Source organism: Oncorhynchus mykiss, chromosome 19, assembly GCF_057628025.1.
Source record: "Oncorhynchus mykiss isolate SJ-2025 chromosome 19, ASM5762802v1, whole genome shotgun sequence".
Taxonomy (NCBI): domain Eukaryota; kingdom Metazoa; phylum Chordata; class Actinopteri; order Salmoniformes; family Salmonidae; genus Oncorhynchus; species Oncorhynchus mykiss.
The window spans coordinates 73,538,775-73,558,064 of record NC_143040.1 but is presented as its reverse complement, the minus strand read 5'-3'; the positions used below and the strand labels follow the sequence as shown (position 1 = coordinate 73,558,064).

Below are 19,290 nucleotides of genomic sequence, written 5' to 3'. Positions count from 1 at the left end.
CTCCCGGTCTCTCTCTCATCTCTCCCTTTCATCTCTCCCTCTCTCCCGGTCTCTCTCTCATCTCTCCCTCTCTCCCCTTCTCTCTCCTTGTCTCTCCTGGTCTCTCTCTCTCCCCTCTCATCTCTCCCGGTTTCTCTCTCATCGCACCCTCTCATCTCTCCCTGTCTCTCCCGGTCTCTATCTCATCTCTCCCTGTCTCTCCCGGTCTCTCCCTCATCTCTTCCTCATCTCTCCCTGTCTCCCGGTCTCTCTCTCATCTCTCCCTTTCATCTCTCCCTATCTCATCTCTCCCTGTCTCCCTCTCATCTCTCTCTCTCATATCTCCCTGTCTCTCTCTCATCGCACCCTCTCATCTCTCCCTGTCTCTCCCGGTCTCTATCTCATCTCTCCCTGTCTCTCCCGGTCTCTCCCTCATCTCTTCCTCATCTCTCCCTGTCTCCCGGTCTCTCTCTCATCTCTCCCATCCATCTCTCCCTGTCTCTCCCGGTCTCTCTCTCATCTCTCCCTCTCTCCCCGTCTCTCTCCTTGTCTCTCCTGGTCTCTCTCTCTCCCCTCTCATCTCTCCCGGTTTCTCTCTCATCGCCCCCTCTCATCTCCCCCTGTCTCTCCCGGTCTCTCTCTCATCTCTCCCTCTCTCCCCGTCTCTCTCTCATCTCTCCCGGTCTCTCTCTCATCTCTCCCTCTCATCTCTCCCGGTTTCTCTCTCATCGCCCCCTCTCATCTCTCCCGGTCTCTCTCTCATCTCTCCCGGTCTCTCTCTCATCTGTCCCTGTCTCTCTCCCTGTCTCTCCCTCTCATCTGTCCCTGTCTCTCTCCCTGTCTCTCCCGGTCTCTCTCTCATCTCTCTCTCTCATCTCTCCCAGTCTCTCTCTCATTTCTCCCTGTCTCTCTCTCATCTCTCCCGGTCTCTCTCTCATCTCTCCCTCTCATCTCTCCCTGTGTCTCTCCCCGTCTCTCTCGCATCTCTCCTGGTCTCTCTCTCATCTCTCCCGGTCTCTCTCTCATCTCTCCCTTTCATCTCTCCCTCTCTCCCGGTCTCTCTCTCATCTCTCCCTCTCTCCCCGTCTCTCTCCTTGTCTCTCCTGGTCTCTCTCTCTCCCCTCTCATCTCTCCCGGTTTCTCTCTCATCGCACCCTCTCATCTCTCCCTGTCTCTCCCGGTCTCTATCTCATCTCTCCCTGTCTCTCCCGGTCTCTCCCTCATCTCTTCCTCATCTCTCCCTGTCTCCCGGTCTCTCTCTCATCTCTCCCTTTCATCTCTCCCTGTCTCTCCCGGTCTCTCTCTCATCTCTCCCTCTCTCCCCGTCTCTCTCTCATCTCTCCCGGTCTCTCTCTCATCTCTCCCTCTCATCTCTCCCGGTTTCTCTCTCATCGCCCTCTCCCGGTCTCTCTCTCATCTCTCCCGGTCTCTCTCTCATCTGTCCCTGTCTCTCTCCCTGTCTCTCCCGGTCTCTCCCTCATCTCTTCCTCATCTCTCCCTGTCTCCCGGTCTCTCTCTCATCTCTCCCTTTCATCTCTCCCTGTCTCTCCCGGTCTCTCTCTCATCTCTCCCTCTCTCCCCGTCTCTCTCTCATCTCTCCCGGTCTCTCTCTCATCTCTCCCTCTCATCTCTCCCGGTTTCTCTCTCATCTCTCCCTCTCATCTCTCCCGGTTTCTCTCTCATCGCCCCCTCTCATCTCTCCCGGTCTCTCTCTCATCTCTCCCGGTCTCTCTCTCATCTGTCCCTGTCTCTCTCCCTGTCTCTCCCGGTCTCTCTCTCATCTCTCCCTCTCATCTCTCCCAGTCTCTCTCTCATCTCTCCCTGTCTCTTTCTCATCTCTCCCGGTCTCTCTCTCATCTCTCCCTCTCATCTCTCCTTGTGTCTCTCCCCGTCTCTCTCGCATCTCTCCTGGTCTCTCTCTCATCTCTCCCGGTCTCTCTCTCATCTCTCCCTCTCATCTCTCCCGGTCTCTCTCTCATCGACCCCTCTCATCTCTCCTGGTCTCTCTCTCATCTCTCCCTGTCTCATCTCTCCCTGTCTCCCTCTCAACTCTCTCTCTCATCTCTCCATGTCTCTCTCTCTCTCTCTCCCCGTCTCTCCCTGTATGTCCCGGTCTCTCTCTCGTCTCTCCCTGTCTCTCCCGGTCTCTCTCTCATCTCTCCCTGTCTCTCCCTCATCTCTTCCTCATCTCTCCCTGTCTCTCTCTCATCTCTCTCCCTCATCTCTCCCTCATCGCTCCCTCTCATCTCTCCCTCTCATCTCTCCCTGTCTTATCGCTCATCTCTCCCTTTCATCTCTCCCTGTCTCATCTCTCCCTGTCTCCCTCTCATCTCTCTCTCTCATATCTCCCTGTCTCTCTCTCATCTCTCCCTGTCTCTCCCGGGCTCTATCTCATCTCTCCCTGTCTCTCCCGGTCTCTCCCTCATCTCTTCCTCATCTCTCCCTGTCTCCCGGTCTCTCTCTCATCTCTCCCATCCATCTCTCCCTGTCTCTCCCGGTCTCTCTCTCATCTCTCCCTCTCTCCCCGTCTCTCTCCTTGTCTCTCCTGGTCTCTCCCGTCATCTGTCCCTGTCTCTCTCCCTGTCTCTCCCAGTCTCTCTCTCTCCCCTCTCATCTCTCCCGGTTTCTCTCTCATCGCCCCCTCTCATCTCCCCCTGTCTCTCCCGGTCTCTCTCTCATCTCTCCCTCTCTCCCCGTCTCTCTCTCATCTCTCCCGGTCTCTCTCTCATCTCTCCCTCTCATCTCTCCCGGTTTCTCTCTCATCGCCCCCTCTCATCTCTCCCGGTCTCTCTCTCATCTCTCCCGGTCTCTCTCTCATCTGTCCCTGTCTCTCTCCCTGTCTCTCCCAGTCTCTCTCTCATCTCTCCCTGTCTCTCTCTCATCTCTCCCGGTCTCTCTCTCATCTCTCCCTCTCATCTCTCCCTGTGTCTCTCCCCGTCTCTCTCGCATCTCTCCTGGTCTCTCTCTCATCTCTCCCGGTCTCTCTCTCATCTCTCCCTTTCATCTCTCCCTCTCTCCCGGTCTCTCTCTCATCTCTCCCTCTCTCCCCGTCTCCTCTCTCCTTGTCTCTCCTGGTCTCTCTCTCTCCCCTCTCATCTCTCCCGGTTTCTCTCTCATCGCCCCCTCTCATCTCTCCCTGTCTCTCCCGGTCTCTCCCTCTCTCCCCGTCTCTCTCTCATCTCTCCTGGTCTCTCTCTCATCTCTCCCTCTCATCTCTCCCGGTTTCTCTCTCATCGCCCCCTCTCATCTCTACCGGGTCTCTCTCTCATCTCTCCCGGTCTCTCTCTCATCTGTCCCTGTCTCTCTCCCTGTCTCTCCCAGTCTCTCTCTCTCCCCTCTCATCTCTCCCGGTTTCTCTCTCATCGCCCCCTCTCATCTCTCCCTGTCTCTCCCGGTCTCTCCCTCTCTCCCCGTCTCTCTCTCATCTCTCCTGGTCTCTCTCTCATCTCTCCCTCTCATCTCTCCCGGTTTCTCTCTCATCGCCCCCTCTCATCTCTCCCGGGTCTCTCTCTCATCTCTCCCGGTCTCTCTCTCATCTGTCCCTGTCTCTCTCCTTGTCTCTCCTGGTCTCTCTCTCTCCCCTCTCATCTCTCCCGGTTTCTCTCTCATCGCCCCCTCTCATCTCTCCCTGTCTCTCCCGGTCTCTCCCTCTCTCCCCGTCTCTCTCTCATCTCTCATCTCTCCCTCTCATCTCTCCCGGTTTCTCTCTCATCGCCCCCTCTCATCTCTCCCAGTCTCTCTCTCATCTCTCCCTGTCTCTTTCTCATCTCTCCCGTTCTCTCTCTCATCTCTCCCTCTCATCTCTCCCTGTGTCTCTCCCCGTCTCTCTCGCATCTCTCCTGGTCTCTCTCTCATCTCTCCCTCTCATCTCTCCCGGTCTCTCTCTCATCGACCCCTCTCATCTCTCCTGGTCTCTCTCATCTCTCCCTCTCATCTCTCCCGGTCTCTCTCTCATCGACCCCTCTCATCTCTCCCAGTCTCTCTCTCATCTGTCCCTGTCTCTCTCTCATCTCTCCCAGTCTCTCTCTCATCTCTCCCTCTCATCTCTCCCGGTCTCTCTCTCATCTCTCCTGGTCTCTCTCATCTCTCCCTCTCATCTCTCCCTCTCATCTCTCCCATCTCTTCCTCTCATCTCTCCCTCTCATCTCTCCCTGTCTCTCCCTCATCTCTCCCTCATCGCTCCCTCTCATCTCTCCCTCTCATCTCTCCCTCTCATCTCTCCCATCTCTTCCTCTCATCTCTCCCTCTCATCTCTCCCTGTCTTATCTCTCATCTCTCCCTGTCTCATCTCTCCCTGTCTCATCTCTCCCTGTCTCCCTCTCATCGCCCCCTCTCATCTCTCCCGGGTCTCTCTCTCATCTCTCCCGGTCTCTCTCTCATCTGTCCCTGTCTCTCTCCCTGTCTCTCCCGGTCTCTCTCTCTCCCCTCTCATCTCTCCCGGTTTCTCTCTCATCGCGCCCTCTCATCTCTCCCTGTCTCTCCCGGTCTCTCCCTCTCTCCCCGTCTCTCTCTCATCTCTCCTGGTCTCTCTCTCATCTCTCCCTCTCATCTCTCCCGGTTTCTCTCTCATCGCCCCCTCTCATCTCTCCCGGGTCTCTCTCTCATCTCTCCCGGTCTCTCTCTCATCTGTCCCTGTCTCTCTCCTTGTCTCTCCTGGTCTCTCTCTCTCCCCTCTCATCTCTCCCGGTTTCTCTCTCATCGCCCCCTCTCATCTCTCCCTGTCTCTCCCGGTCTCTCCCTCTCTCCCCGTCTCTCTCTCATCTCTCCTGGTCTCTCTCTCATCTCTCCCTCTCATCTCTCCCGGTTTCTCTCTCATCGCCCCCTCTCATCTCTCCCAGTCTCTCTCTCATCTCTCCCTGTCTCTTTCTCATCTCTCCCGTTCTCTCTCTCATCTCTCCCTCTCATCTCTCCCTGTGTCTCTCCCCGTCTCTCTCGCATCTCTCCTGGTCTCTCTCTCATCTCTCCCTCTCATCTCTCCCGGTCTCTCTCTCATCGACCCCTCTCATCTCTCCTGGTCTCTCTCATCTCTCCCGGTCTCTCTCTCATCGACCCCTCTCATCTCTCCCAGTCTCTCTCTCATCTGTCCCTGTCTCTCTCTCATCTCTCCCAGTCTCTCTCTCATCTCTCCCTCTCATCTCTCCCGGTCTCTCTCTCATCTCTCCTGGTCTCTCTCATCTCTCCCTCTCATCTCTCCCATCTCTTCCTCTCATCTTTCCCTCTCATCTCTCCCTGTCTCTCTCTCATCTCTCCCTCATCTCTCCCTCATCGCTCCCTCTCATCTCTCCCTCCCATCTCTCCCATCTCTTCCTCTCATCTCTCCCTCTCATCTCTCCCTGTCTTATCTCTCATCTCTTCTCTCTCATCGCCCCCTCTCATCTCTCCCAGTCTCTCTCTCATCTCTCCCTGTCTCTTTCTCATCTCTCCCGGGTCTCTCTCTCATCTCTCCCGGTCTCTCTCTCATCTGTCCCTGTCTCTCTCCCTGTCTCTCCCGGTCTCTCTCTCTCCCCTCTCATCTCTCCCGGTTTCTCTCTCATCGCGCCCTCTCATCTCTCCCTGTCTCTCCCGGTCTCTCCCTCTCTCCCTGTCTCTCTCTCATCTCTCCTGGTCTCTCTCTCATCTCTCCCTCTCATCTCTCCCGGTTTCTCTCTCATCGCCCCCTCTCATCTCTCCCGGGTCTCTCTCTCATCTCTCCCGGTCTCTCTCTCATCTGTCCCTGTCTCTCTCCTTGTCTCTCCTGGTCTCTCTCTCTCCCCTCTCATCTCTCCCGGTTTCTCTCTCATCGCCCCCTCTCATCTCTCCCTGTCTCTCCCGGTCTCTCCCTCTCTCCCCGTCTCTCTCTCATCTCTCCTGGTCTCTCTCTCATCTCTCCCTCTCATCTCTCCCGGTTTCTCTCTCATCGCCCCCTCTCATCTCTCCCAGTCTCTCTCTCATCTCTCCCTGTCTCTTTCTCATCTCTCCCGTTCTCTCTCTCATCTCTCCCTCTCATCTCTCCCTGTGTCTCTCCCCGTCTCTCTCGCATCTCTCCTGGTCTCTCTCTCATCTCTCCCTCTCATCTCTCCCGGTCTCTCTCTCATCGACCCCTCTCATCTCTCCTGGTCTCTCTCATCTCTCCCTCTCATCTCTCCCGGTCTCTCTCTCATCGACCCCTCTCATCTCTCCCAGTCTCTCTCTCATCTGTCCCTGTCTCTCTCTCATCTCTCCCAGTCTCTCTCTCATCTCTCCCTCTCATCTCTCCCGGTCTCTCTCTCATCTCTCCTGGTCTCTCTCATCTCTCCCTCTCATCTCTCCCTCTCATCTCTCTCATCTCTCCCTCTCATCTCTCCCTGTCTCTCCCTCATCTCTCCCTCATCGCTCCCTCTCATCTCTCCCTCTCATCTCTCCCTCTCATCTCTCCCATCTCTTCCTCTCATCTCTCCCTGTCTTATCTCTCATCTCTCCCTGTCTCATCTCTCCCTGTCTCATCTCTCCCTGTCTCCCTCTCATCGCCCCCTCTCATCTCTCCCGGGTCTCTCTCTCATCTCTCCCGGTCTCTCTCTCATCTGTCCCTGTCTCTCTCCCTGTCTCTCCCGGTCTCTCTCTCTCCCCTCTCATCTCTCCCGGTTTCTCTCTCATCGCGCCCTCTCATCTCTCCCTGTCTCTCCCGGTCTCTCCCTCTCTCCCCGTCTCTCTCTCATCTCTCCTGGTCTCTCTCTCATCTCTCCCTCTCATCTCTCCCGGTTTCTCTCTCATCGCCCCCTCTCATCTCTCCCAGGTCTCTCTCTCATCTCTCCCGGTCTCTCTCTCATCTGTCCCTGTCTCTCTCCTTGTCTCTCCTGGTCTCTCTCTCTCCCCTCTCATCTCTCCCGGTTTCTCTCTCATCGCCCCCTCTCATCTCTCCCTGTCTCTCCCGGTCTCTCCCTCTCTCCCCGTCTCTCTCTCATCTCTCCTGGTCTCTCTCTCATCTCTCCCTCTCATCTCTCCCGGTTTCTCTCTCATCGCCCCCTCTCATCTCTCCCAGTCTCTCTCTCATCTCTCCCTGTCTCTTTCTCATCTCTCCCGTTCTCTCTCTCATCTCTCCCTCTCATCTCTCCCTGTGTCTCTCCCCGTCTCTCTCGCATCTCTCCTGGTCTCTCTCTCATCTCTCCCTCTCATCTCTCCCGGTCTCTCTCTCATCGACCCCTCTCATCTCTCCCGGTCTCTCTCTCATCGACCCCTCTCATCTCTCCCAGTCTCTCTCTCATCTGTCCCTGTCTCTCTCTCATCTCTCCCAGTCTCTCTCTCATCTCTCCCTCTCATCTCTCCCGGTCTCTCTCTCATCTCTCCTGGTCTCTCTCATCTCTCCCTCTCATCTCTCCCATCTCTTCCTCTCATCTTTCCCTCTCATCTCTCCCTGTCTCTCTCTCATCTCTCCCTCATCTCTCCCTCATCGCTCCCTCTCATCTCTCCCTCCCATCTCTCCCATCTCTTCCTCTCATCTCTCCCTCTCATCTCTCCCTGTCTTATCTCTCATCTCTTCTCTCTCATCGCCCCCTCTCATCTCTCCCAGTCTCTCTCTCATCTCTCCCTGTCTCTTTCTCATCTCTCCCGGGTCTCTCTCTCATCTCTCCCGGTCTCTCTCTCATCTGTCCCTGTCTCTCTCCCTGTCTCTCCCGGTCTCTCTCTCTCCCCTCTCATCTCTCCCGGTTTCTCTCTCATCGCGCCCTCTCATCTCTCCCTGTCTCTCCCGGTCTCTCCCTCTCTCCCCGTCTCTCTCTCATCTCTCCTGGTCTCTCTCTCATCTCTCCCTCTCATCTCTCCCGGTTTCTCTCTCATCGCCCCCTCTCATCTCTCCCGGGTCTCTCTCTCATCTCTCCCGGTCTCTCTCTCATCTGTCCCTGTCTCTCTCCTTGTCTCTCCTGGTCTCTCTCTCTCCCCTCTCATCTCTCCCGGTTTCTCTCTCATCGCCCCCTCTCATCTCTCCCTGTCTCTCCCGGTCTCTCCCTCTCTCCCCGTCTCTCTCTCATCTCTCCTGGTCTCTCTCTCATCTCTCCCTCTCATCTCTCCCGGTTTCTCTCTCATCGCCCCCTCTCATCTCTCCCAGTCTCTCTCTCATCTCTCCCTGTCTCTTTCTCATCTCTCCCGTTCTCTCTCTCATCTCTCCCTCTCATCTCTCCCTGTGTCTCTCCCCGTCTCTCTCGCATCTCTCCTGGTCTCTCTCTCATCTCTCCCTCTCATCTCTCCCGGTCTCTCTCTCATCGACCCCTCTCATCTCTCCTGGTCTCTCTCATCTCTCCCGGTCTCTCTCTCATCGACCCCTCTCATCTCTCCCAGTCTCTCTCTCATCTGTCCCTGTCTCTCTCTCATCTCTCCCAGTCTCTCTCTCATCTCTCCCTCTCATCTCTCCCGGTCTCTCTCTCATCTCTCCTGGTCTCTCTCATCTCTCCCATCTCTTCCTCTCATCTTTCCCTCTCATCTCTCCCTGTCTCTCTCTCATCTCTCCCTCATCTCTGCCTCATCGCTCCCTCTCATCTCTCCCTCCCATCTCTCCCATCTCTTCCTCTCATCTCTCCCTCTCATCTCTCCCTGTCTTATCTCTCATCTCTCCCTGTCTCATCTCTCCCTGTCTCATCTCTCCCTGTCTCCCTCTCATCTCTCTCTCTCATCTCTCCCTGTCTCTCTCTCTCTCTCTCTCTCTCCCCATCTCTCTCTTTTCCCCTTTTCTCTCTCCCCGTCTCTCCCTGTATGTCCCGGTCTCTCTATCGTCTCTCCCGGTCTCTCTCTCATCTCTCCCTGTCTCTCCCGGTCTCTCCCTCATCTCTTCCTCATCTCTCCCTGTCTCCCGGTCTCTCTCATCTCTCCCTGTCTCTCCCGGTCTCTATCTCATCTCTCCCTGTCTCTCCCGGTCTCTCCCTCATCTCTTCCTCATCTCTCCCTGTCTCCCGGTCTCTCTCTCATCTCTCCCTTTCATCTCTCCCTGTCTCTCCCGGTCTCTCCCTCATCTCTTCCTCATCTCTCACTGTCTCCCGGTCTCTCTCTCATCTCTCCCTTTCATCTCTCCCTGTCTCTCCCAGTCTCTCTCTCATCTCTCCCTCTCTCCCCGTCTCTCTCCTTGTCTCTCCTGGTCTCTCTCTCTCCCCTCATCTCTCCCTGTGTCTCTCCCGGTCTCTCTCTCATCACCCCCTCTCATCTCTCCCGGTCTCTCTCTCATCTGTCCCTGTCTCTCTCTCATCTCTCCCTGTCTCTCTCTCATCTCTCCCTCTCATCTCTCCCTGTCTCTCCCGGTCTCTGCCTCATCTCTTCCTCATCTCTCCCTGTCTCCCGGTCTCTCTCTCATCTCTCCCTTTCATCTCTCCCTGTCTCTCCCGGTCTCTCTCTCATCTCTCCCTCTCTCCCCGTCTCTCTCTCATCTCTCCCGGTCTCTCTCTCATCTCTCCCTCTCATCTCTCCCGGTTTCTCTCTCATCGCCCCCTCTCATCTCTCCCGGTCTCTCTCTCATCTCTCCCGGTCTCTCTCTCATCTGTCCCTGTCTCTCTCCCTGTCTCTCCCGGTCTCTCTCTCATCTCTCCCTCTCATCTCTCCCAGTCTCTCTCTCATCTCTCCCTGTCTCTCTCTCATCTCTCCAGGTCTCTCTCTCATCTCTCCCTCTCATCTCTCCCTGTGTCTCTCCCCGTCTCTCGCATCTCTCCCTGTCTCTCTCTCATCTCTCCCGGTCTCTCTCTCATCTCTCCCTTTCATCTCTCCCTGTCTCTCCCGGTCTCGCTCTCATCTCTCCCTCTCTCCCCGTCTCTCTCCTTGTCTCTCCTGGTCTCTCTGTCTCCCCTCTCATCTCTCCCGGTCTCTCTCTCATCGCCCCCTCTCATCTCCCCCTGTCTCTCCCGGTCTCTATCTCATCTCTCCCTGTCTCTCCCGGTCTCTCCCTCATCTCTTCCTCATCTCTCCCTGTCTCCCGGTCTCTCTCTCATCTCTCCCTTTCATCTCTCCCTGTCTCTCCCGGTCTCTCTCTCATCTCTCCCTCTCTCCCCGTCTCTCTCCTTGTCTCTCCTGGTCTCTCTCTCTCCCCTCTCATCTCTCGCTGTGTCTCTCCCCGTCTCTCTCTCATCTCTCCCGGTCTCTCTCTCATCGCCCCCTCTCATCTCTCCCGGTCTCTCTCTCATCTCTCCCGGTCTCTCTCTCATCTGTCCCTGTCTCTCTCCCTGTCTCTCCCGGTCTCTCTCTCATCTCTCCCTCTCATCTCTCCCAGTCTCTCTCTCATCTCTCCCTCTCATCTCTCCCTGTCTCTCTCTCATCTCTCCCTGTCTGTCTCTCATCTCTCCCGGTCTCTCTCTCATCTCTCCCTCTCATCTCTCCCGGTCTCTCTCTCATCTCTCCCTCTCATCTCTCCCGGTCTCTCTCTCATCTGTCCCTGTCTCTCTCCCTGTCTCTCCCTCTCATCTCTCCCTGTCTCTCTCCCTGTCTCTCTCGGTCTCTCTCTCATCTCTCCCGGTCTCTCTCTCATCTCTCCCGGTCTCTCTCTCATCTCTCTCGGTCTCTCTCTCATCTCTCCCTCTCATCTCTCCCGGTCTCTCTCTCATCTCTCCCGGTCTCGCTCTCATCTCTCCCTCTCGTCTCTCCCGGTCTCTCTCTCATCGCCCCCTCTCATCTCTCCCGGTCTCTCTCTCATCTCTCCCGGTCTCTCTCTCATCTGTCCCTGTCTCTCCCCATCTCTCTCTCATCTCTCCCTCATCTCTCCCGGTCTCTCTCTCATCGCCCCCTCTCATCTCTCCCGGTCTCTCTCTCATCTCTCCCAGTCTCTCTCTCATCTCTCCCGGTCTCTCTCTCATCTCTCCCTCTCATCTCTCCCTCTCACCTCTCCCTCTCATCTCTCCCATCTCTTCCTCTCATCTCTCCCTCTCATCTCTCCCTCATCGCTCCCTCTCATCTCTCCCTCTCATCTCTCCCTGTCTTATCTCTCATCTCTCCCTCTCATCTCTCCCTGTCTCATCTCTCCCTGTCTCCCTCAACTCTCTCTCTCATCTCTCCCTGTCTCTCTCTCTCTCTCTCTCTCTCTCTCCCCGTCTCTCTCTTTTCCCCTTTTCTCTCTCCCCGTCTCTCCCTGTATGTTCCGGTCTCTCTCTCGTCTCTCCCTGTCTCTCCCGGTCTCTCTCTCATCTCTCCCTGTCTCTCCCTCATCTCTTCCTCATCTCTCCCTGTCTCCCGGTCTCTCCCTCATCTCTCCCTTTCATCTCTCCCTGTCTCTCCCGGTCTCTCTCTCATCTCGCCCTCTCTCCCCGTCTCTCTCCTTGTCTCTCCTGGTCTCTCTCTCTCCCCTCTCATCTCTCCCTGTGTCTCTCCCCGTCTCTCTCTCATCTCTCCCGGTCTCTCTCTCATCGCCCCCTCTCATCTCTCCCGGTTTCTCTCTCCTCGCCCCCTCTCATCTCTCCCGGTTTCTCTCTCATCTCTCCCGGTCTCTCTCTCATCTGTCCCTGTCTCTGCCTGTCTCTCCCGGTCTCTCTCTCATCTCTCCCTCTCATCTCTCCCTCTCATCTCTCCCTCTCATCTCTCGCTGTCTCCCTCTCATCTCTCCCTGTCTCTCTCTCATCTCTCCCTGTCTCTCTCTCATCTCCCCCGGTCTCTCTCTCATCTCTCCCTCTCATCTCTCCCGGTCTCTCTCTCATCTCTCCCTCTCATCTCTCCCTGTCTCTCTCTCATCTCTCCCTGTCTCTCTCTCATCTCCCCCGGTCTCTCTCTCATCTCTCGCTCTCATCTCTCCCAGTCTCTCTCTCATCTCTCCCTCCCTCCCTCTCATCTCTTCCTCTCATCTCTCCCGGTCTCTCTCTCATCTCTCCCTCTCATCTCTCCCTCTCATCTCTCCCGGTCTCTCTCTCATCTCTCCCTCTCATCTCTCCCGGTCTCGCTCTCATCTCTCCCTGTCATCTTTTCCTGTCTCTCTCTCTCATCTCTCTCTCATCTCTCCCGGTCTCTCTCTCATCTCTCCCGGTCTCTCTCTCATCTCTCCCTCTCATCTCTCCCGGTCTCTCTCTCATCGCCCCCTCTCATCTCTCCCGGTCTCTCTCTCATCTCTCCCGGTCTCTCTCTCATCTGTCCCTGTCTCTCTCCCTGTCTCTCCCCGTCTCTCTCTCATCTCTCCCTCTCATCTCTCCCGGTCTCTCTCTCCCTCTCATCTCTCCCTGTCTCTCTCTCATCTCTCCCTGTCTCTCTCTCATCTCTCCCTGTCTCTCTCTCATCTCTCCCGGTCTCTCTCTCATCTCTCCCTCTCATCTCTTCCTCTCATCTCTCCCGGTCTCTCTCTCATCTCTCCCTCTCATCTCTCCCTGTCTCCCTCTCATCTCTCCCTCTCATCTCTCTCATCTCTCCCTCTCATCTCTCCCTGTCTCTCTCTCATCTCTCATCTCTCCCGGTCTCTCTCTCATTTCTCTCTCATCTTTCCCTGTCTCTCCCTCTCATATCTCCCTCTCATCTCTCTCTCATCTCTCCCTCTCATCTCTCCTTCTCATCTCTCCCTGTCTTATCTCTCATCTCTTCCTCTCATCTCTCCCTGTCTCCCTCTCATCTCTCCCTGTCTCCCTCTCATCTCTCCCTGTCTCATCTCTCATCTCTCCCTCTCATCTCTCCCTGTTTCATCTCTCCCTCTCATCTCTCATCTCTCCCTCTCATCTCTCCCTGTCTCTCTCTCATTTCTCATCTCTCCCTCTCATCTCTCCCTGTCTCTCGCTCATCTCTCCCTGTCTCTCTCATCTCTCGCTCTCATATCTCTCTCTCATCTCTCTCTCTCTCATATCTCTCTCTCTCATCTCTCTCATCTCTCCCTCTCATCTCTCTCTCATCTCTCCCTCTCATCTCTGTGTTTCTGTCTGCAGGCAGGGAAGAAGGCAGTGAAAGCAGTGTTGTGGGTCTCAGCAGACGGTCTCCGTGTGGTAGATGACAAAACTAAGGTAAAGTAACAGATCCATCCAGTCTCCTGCTCTGTTGTCTGAACAGCTAGGTCAACATGCACACAGGCACCCGCAGACACACAGACACACGGAGGGACACACACACACACACACACACACACAGACAGACACACACGCAGAGACACACACACAAACACACACACACACACAGACACACGGAGGGACACACACACACACACACACACAGACAGAAACACACACACACACACAGACACACACACACACACACACACACACGCAGACACACACACACACGCAGACAGACACACACACGCAGACAGAGACAGACACGCAGACAGACAGACAGACGCATGTAGACAGACACACGCAGACAGACAGACACACGCAGACAGACAGACACATGCACGCAGACAGGCACATGCACGCAGACAGACAGACGCACGCAGACAGACAGACACACACACACACACACAGACAGACACACGCACAGACAGACACACACACACGCAGAGACACACACACTCACGCAAACAGACACACACACACACACAGACACACACACACACACACAGACACACACACACACACGCAGACACACACACACGCAGACACACACACACACGCAGACAGACACACACATACACACAGAGACAGACACAGACAGACACACACACGCAGACACACACACACGCAGACACACACACACGCAGACAGACACACACACAGACAGACACACACACACACACAGACACACACACACACACACACAGAGACAGACACAGACAGACACACACACGCAGACAGACAGACAGACACACGCAGACAGACAGACACACGCAGACAGACAGAAACATGCACGCAGACAGGCACATGCAGACAGACACATACGCAAACAGACAGACAGACACATGCACGCGGACAGACACAGAAACAGACATACAGTTGAAGTCTGAAGTTTACATACACCTTAGCCAAATACATTTAAACTGAGTATTTCACAATTCCTGATATTTAATCCTGGTAAATATTCCCTGTCTTAGGTCAGTTATGATCACTACTTTATGGAGAGGCGTGGATTTACACATTTTGTTTAAATTTAAGGACTATAGATGCAGGGAAACTCTTCTCTGTTAGACATGGAAAGTCATGGACTGTTTCATGTGTCTGAGAGATGGAAACTCTGCGTAGGGAAGTGCTTAAAGTAATGTTGTAATGTGATAATGTTGTAATGATAATGGTGTGATGATGTTGTAATGATAATGGTGTAAAGTAATGTTGTAATATTGACAGTCGGGGATAATGTCTCTCCCATCTGTAAGACACTGAAGCAATGCTAAAATAACAGTCAGTGTAATGTGATAATGTTGCAATGATAATGTTGCAATGATAATGGTGTGATGTGATGATGTTGTAATGTGTTAATGTTGCAATGATAATGGTGTGATGGGATGATGTTGTAATGTGATAATGCTGTAATGATGATGCTGTAATGATAATGTCTATCTGTAGGTCATCGTAGTAAAGATAACATTGTGATAATGCTGTAATGTTTCTCCTCTGTAAGACACTGAAGCAATGCTAAAATAACAGTCAGTGTAATGTGATAATGTTGCAATGATAATGGTGTGATGCGATGTTGTAATGTGATAATGTTGTAATGATAATGGCATGATGTGATGATGTTGTAATGTGATAATGCTGTAATGATGATGCTGTAATGATAATGTCTCTCTGTAGGTCATCGTAGTAAAGATAACATTATGATAATGTTGTAATGTTTCTCCTCTGTAAGACACTGAAGCAATGCTAAAATAACAGGCAGTGTAATGTGATAATGTTGTAATGATAATGGTGTAATGCTGTAGTGATAATGGTGTAATGGCAATGGTGTAATGTGATAATGATGTAATGATAATGGTGCAATGTGATAATACTGCAGTGATAACGCTGTAACGATAATGGTGTAACGTGATGATGGTGTAATGTGATAATGTTGTAATGACAATGGTGTAACGTGATGATGGTGTAATGTGATAATGTTGTAATGGTAATGGTGCAATGTAATAATGTTGTAATGATAATGGTGTAATGATAATGTCTCTCCTCTGTAGGACCTGATCCTAGACCAGACAATAGAGAAAGTATCGTTCTGCGCTCCGGACAGGAACTTTGAGAGAGCGTTCTCCTACATCTGTAGAGATGGAACTACGAGACGCTGGATCTGCCACTGCTTCATGGCTATCAAGGACTCTGTAAGACCCTAACCTGTTACCCTCACCCCTAAACCAGGCCCTAACCTGTTACCCTAACCTGTTACCCTAACCCCTAAACCAGACCCTAACCTGTTACCCTTACCCCTAAACCAGGCCCTAACCTGTTACCCTAACCTGTTACCCTCACCCCTAAACCAGACCCTCACCCCAAAACCAGACCCTAACCTGTTACCCTCACCCCTAAACCAGGCCCTAACCTGTTACCCTAACCTGTTACCCTCACCCCTAAACCAGACCCTAACCTGTTACCCTCACCCCTAAACCAGGCCCTAACCTGTTACCCTAACCTGTTACCCTCACCCCTAAACCAGACCCTAACCTGTTACCCTCACCCCTAAACCAGGCCCTAACCTGTTACCCTAACCTGTTACCCTCACCCCTAAACCAGACCCTCACCCCAAAACCAGACCCTAACCTGTTACCCTCACCCCTAAACCAGGCCCTAACCTGTTACCCTAACCTGTTACCCTCACCCCTAAACCAGACCCTAACCTGTTACCCTCACCCCTAAACCAGGCCCTAACCTGTTACCCTAACCTGTTACCCTCACCCCTAAACCAGACCCTAACCTGTTACCCTCACCCCTAAACCAGGCCCTAACCTGTTACCCTAACCTGTTACCCTCACCCCAAAACCAGACCCTAACCTGTTACCCTCACCCCTAAACCAGGCCCTAACCTGTTACCCTAACCTGTTACCCTCACCCCTAAACCAGACCCTAACCTGTTACCCTCACCCCTAAACCAGACCCTAACCTGTTACCCTCACCCCTAAACCAGACCCTAACCTGTTACCCTCACCCCTAAACCAGACCCTAACCTGTTACCCTCACTCCTAAACCAGACCCTAACCTGTTACCCTAACCCCTAAACCAGGCCCTAACCTGTTACCCTAACCCCTAAACCAGACCTTAACCTGTTACCCTAACCCCTAAACCAGACCCTAACCTGTTACCCTAACCCCTAAACCAGACCCTAACCTGTTACCCTAACCTGTTACCCTAACCCCTAAACCAGACCCTCACCTGTTACCTAACCCCTAAACCAGACCCTCACCCCAAAACCAGACCCTAACCTGTTACCCTAACCTGTTACCCTCACCCCTAAACCAGACCCTCACCCCAAAACCAGACCCTAACCTGTTACCCTCACGTTGAAATCAGACCCTAACCTGTTACCCCAACCCCTAAACCAGACCCTCACCCCAAAACCAGACCCTAACCTGTTACCCTAACCTGTTACCCTAACCCCTAAACCAGACCCTCACCCCAAAACCAGACCCTAACCTGTTACCCTCACCCCTAAATCAGACCCTAACCTGTTACCCTAACCCCTAAACCCAGACCCTCACCCCAAAACCAGGCCCTAACCTGTTACCCTCACCCCTAAACCAGACCCTAACCTGTTACCCTCACCTCTAAACCAGACCCTAACCTGTTACCCTAACCCCTAAACCAGACCCTAACCTGTTACCCTAACCCCTAAACCAGACCCTAACCTGTTACCCTAACCTGTTACCCTCACCCCTAAACCAGACCCTAACCTGTTACCCTCACCCCTAAACCAGACCCTAACCTGTTACCCTAACCCCTAAACCAGACCCTCACCTGTTACCCTAACCCCTAAACCAGACCCTCACCTGTTACCCTAACCTGTTACTCTAACCCCTAAACCAGACCCTCACCTGTTACCCTAACCCCTAAACCAGACCCTCACCTGTTACCCTAACCCCAAAACCAGACCCTAACCTGTTACCCTAACCTGTTACCCTAACCCCTAAACCAGACCCTCACCCCAAAACCAGACCCTAACCTGTTACCCTAACCTGTTACCCTAACCCCTAAACCAGACCCTCACCCCAAAACCAGACCCTAACCTGTTACCCTAACCCCTAAACCAGACCCTCACCCCAAAACCAGACCCTAACCTGTTACCCTAACCTGTTACCCTAACCCCTAAACCAGACCCTCACCCCAAAACCAGACCCTAACCTGTTACCCTCACCCCTAAATCAGACCCTAACCTGTTACCCTAACCCCTAAACCAGACCCTAACCTGTTACCCTCACCCCAAAACCAGACCCTAACCTGTTACCCTAACCTGTTACCCTCACCCCTAAACCAGACCCTAACCTGTTACCCTCACCCCAAAACCAGACCCTAACCTGTTACCCTAACCCCTAAACCAGACCCTCACCCCAAAACCAGGCCCTAACCTGTTACCCTAACCTGTTACCCTCACCCCTAAACCAGACCCTAACCTGTTACCCTCACCTCTAAACCAGGCCCTAACCTGTTACCCTAACCTGTTACCCTCACCCCTAAACCAGACCCTCACCCCAAAACCAGACCCTAACCTGTTACCCTCACCCCTAAACCAGGCCCTAACCTGTTACCCTAACCCCTAAACCAGGCCCTAACCTGTTACCCTCACCTCTAAACCAGACCCTAACCTGTTACCCTAACCTGTTACCCTCACCCCTAAACCAGACCCTAACCTGTTACCCTCACCCCTAAACCAGGCCCTAACCTGTTACCCTAACCTGTTACCCTCACCCCTAAACCAGACCCTAACCTGTTACCCTCACCCCTAAACCAGGCCCTAACCTGTTACCCTAACCTGTTACCCTCACCCCTAAACCAGACCCTAACCTGTTACCCTAACCCCTAAACCTGAACTTATGCTAGTCTCACTAGTGAAATGATAAGACCTTAAGCTAGTCTCACTAGTGAAATGATAAGACCTTAAGCTAGCCTCATTAGTGAAATGATAAGGATGACCTTAAGCTAGTCTCACTAGTGAAATGATAAGACCTTAAGCTAGTCTCACTAGTGAAATGATAAGACCTTAAGCTAGTCTCACTAGTGAAATGATAAGACCTTAAGCTAGTCTCACTAGTGAAATGATAAGACCTTAAGCTAGCCTCACTAGTGAAATGATAAGGAAGACCTTAAGCTAGTCTCACTAGTGAAATGATAAGACCTTAAGCTAGTCTCACTAGTGAAATGATAAGACCTTAAGCTAGCCTCACTAGTGAAATGATAAGGATGACCTTAAGCTAGTCTCACTAGTGAAATGATAAGGAAGACCTTAAGCTAGTCTCACTAGTGAAATGATAAGACCTTAAGCTAGCCTCACTAGTGAAATGATAAGGATGACCTTAAGCTAGTCTCACTAGTGAAATGATAAGACCTTAAGCTAGTCTCACTAGTGAAATGATAAGGAAGACCTTAAGCTAGTCTCACTAGTGAAATGATAAGACCTTAAGCTAGTCTCACTAGTGAAATGATAAGACCTTAAGCTAGTCTCACTAGTGAAATGATAAGGATGACCTTAAGCTAGTCTCACTAGTGAAATGATAAGGAAGACCTTAAGCTAGTCTCACTAGTGAAATGATAAGACCTTAAGCTAGCCTCACTAGTGAAATGATAAGGATGACCTTAAGCTAGTCTCACTAGTGAAATGATAAGACCTTAAGCTAGTCTCACTAGTGAAATGATAAGGAAGACCTTAAGCTAGTCTCACTAGTGAAATGATAAGACCTTAAGCTAGTCTCACTAGTGAAATGATAAGACCTTAAGCTAGTCTCACTAGTGAAATGATAAGACCTTAAGCTAGTCTCACTAGTGAAATGATAAGACCTTAAGCTAGTCTCACTAGTGAAATGATAAAAGCCTCAGCATTGGCAGGTGGTGCTGTAAATCATGAACTAACATCACGCAAGGAGAGTCTTCTGTTGCAACAAGCCAAACATCTTCTTATGCCTCATGTCATGACTGAAGTGTTGAAAATCCCGAAATGTTTGCATCGTCAACTTACACACAGCTCTGACACACACACACACACACACACACTTACCCCACCAGACATGCCACCAGGGGTCTTTTCACGGTCCCCAAATCCAGAACATATTCAAGAAAGCGTACAGTATTATATAGAGCCCTTATTGCATGGAACTTCCTTCCATCTCATATTGCTCAAATAAACAGCAAACCTGGTTTCACAAAACAGAGAAAGCAACACCTCACGGCACAAGGCCTCTCCCCTATTGGACCTAGATAGTCTGTGTGTATGTACTGATATGGAGGCTACGTGATGTTTTAAATGTACGGCGTATTGTCCTTGATGTCCTTGTCTATTGATGTTCTGTATTATGTCATGTTTTGT

The 19,290-nt window shown here is 52.5% G+C and overlaps 1 protein-coding gene across 4 annotated transcripts in view; it reads left to right on the top strand.

The window, feature by feature from the left end:
- The window catches only part of LOC110513746 (protein numb homolog), a 131,613-nt gene that overhangs the window by 94,471 nt on the left and 17,852 nt on the right, over window positions 1-19,290 (top strand). For all 4 annotated transcript variants that reach the window (XM_090211714.1, XM_090211713.1, XM_090211716.1 and 1 more), the window contains 2 exons: window positions 12,795-12,869; window positions 14,963-15,103. In XM_090211714.1, coding sequence (XP_090067840.1) covers window positions 12,795-12,869; window positions 14,963-15,103 — 216 coding nt within the window. The remainder of the gene's footprint in view (window positions 1-12,794; window positions 12,870-14,962; window positions 15,104-19,290) is intronic.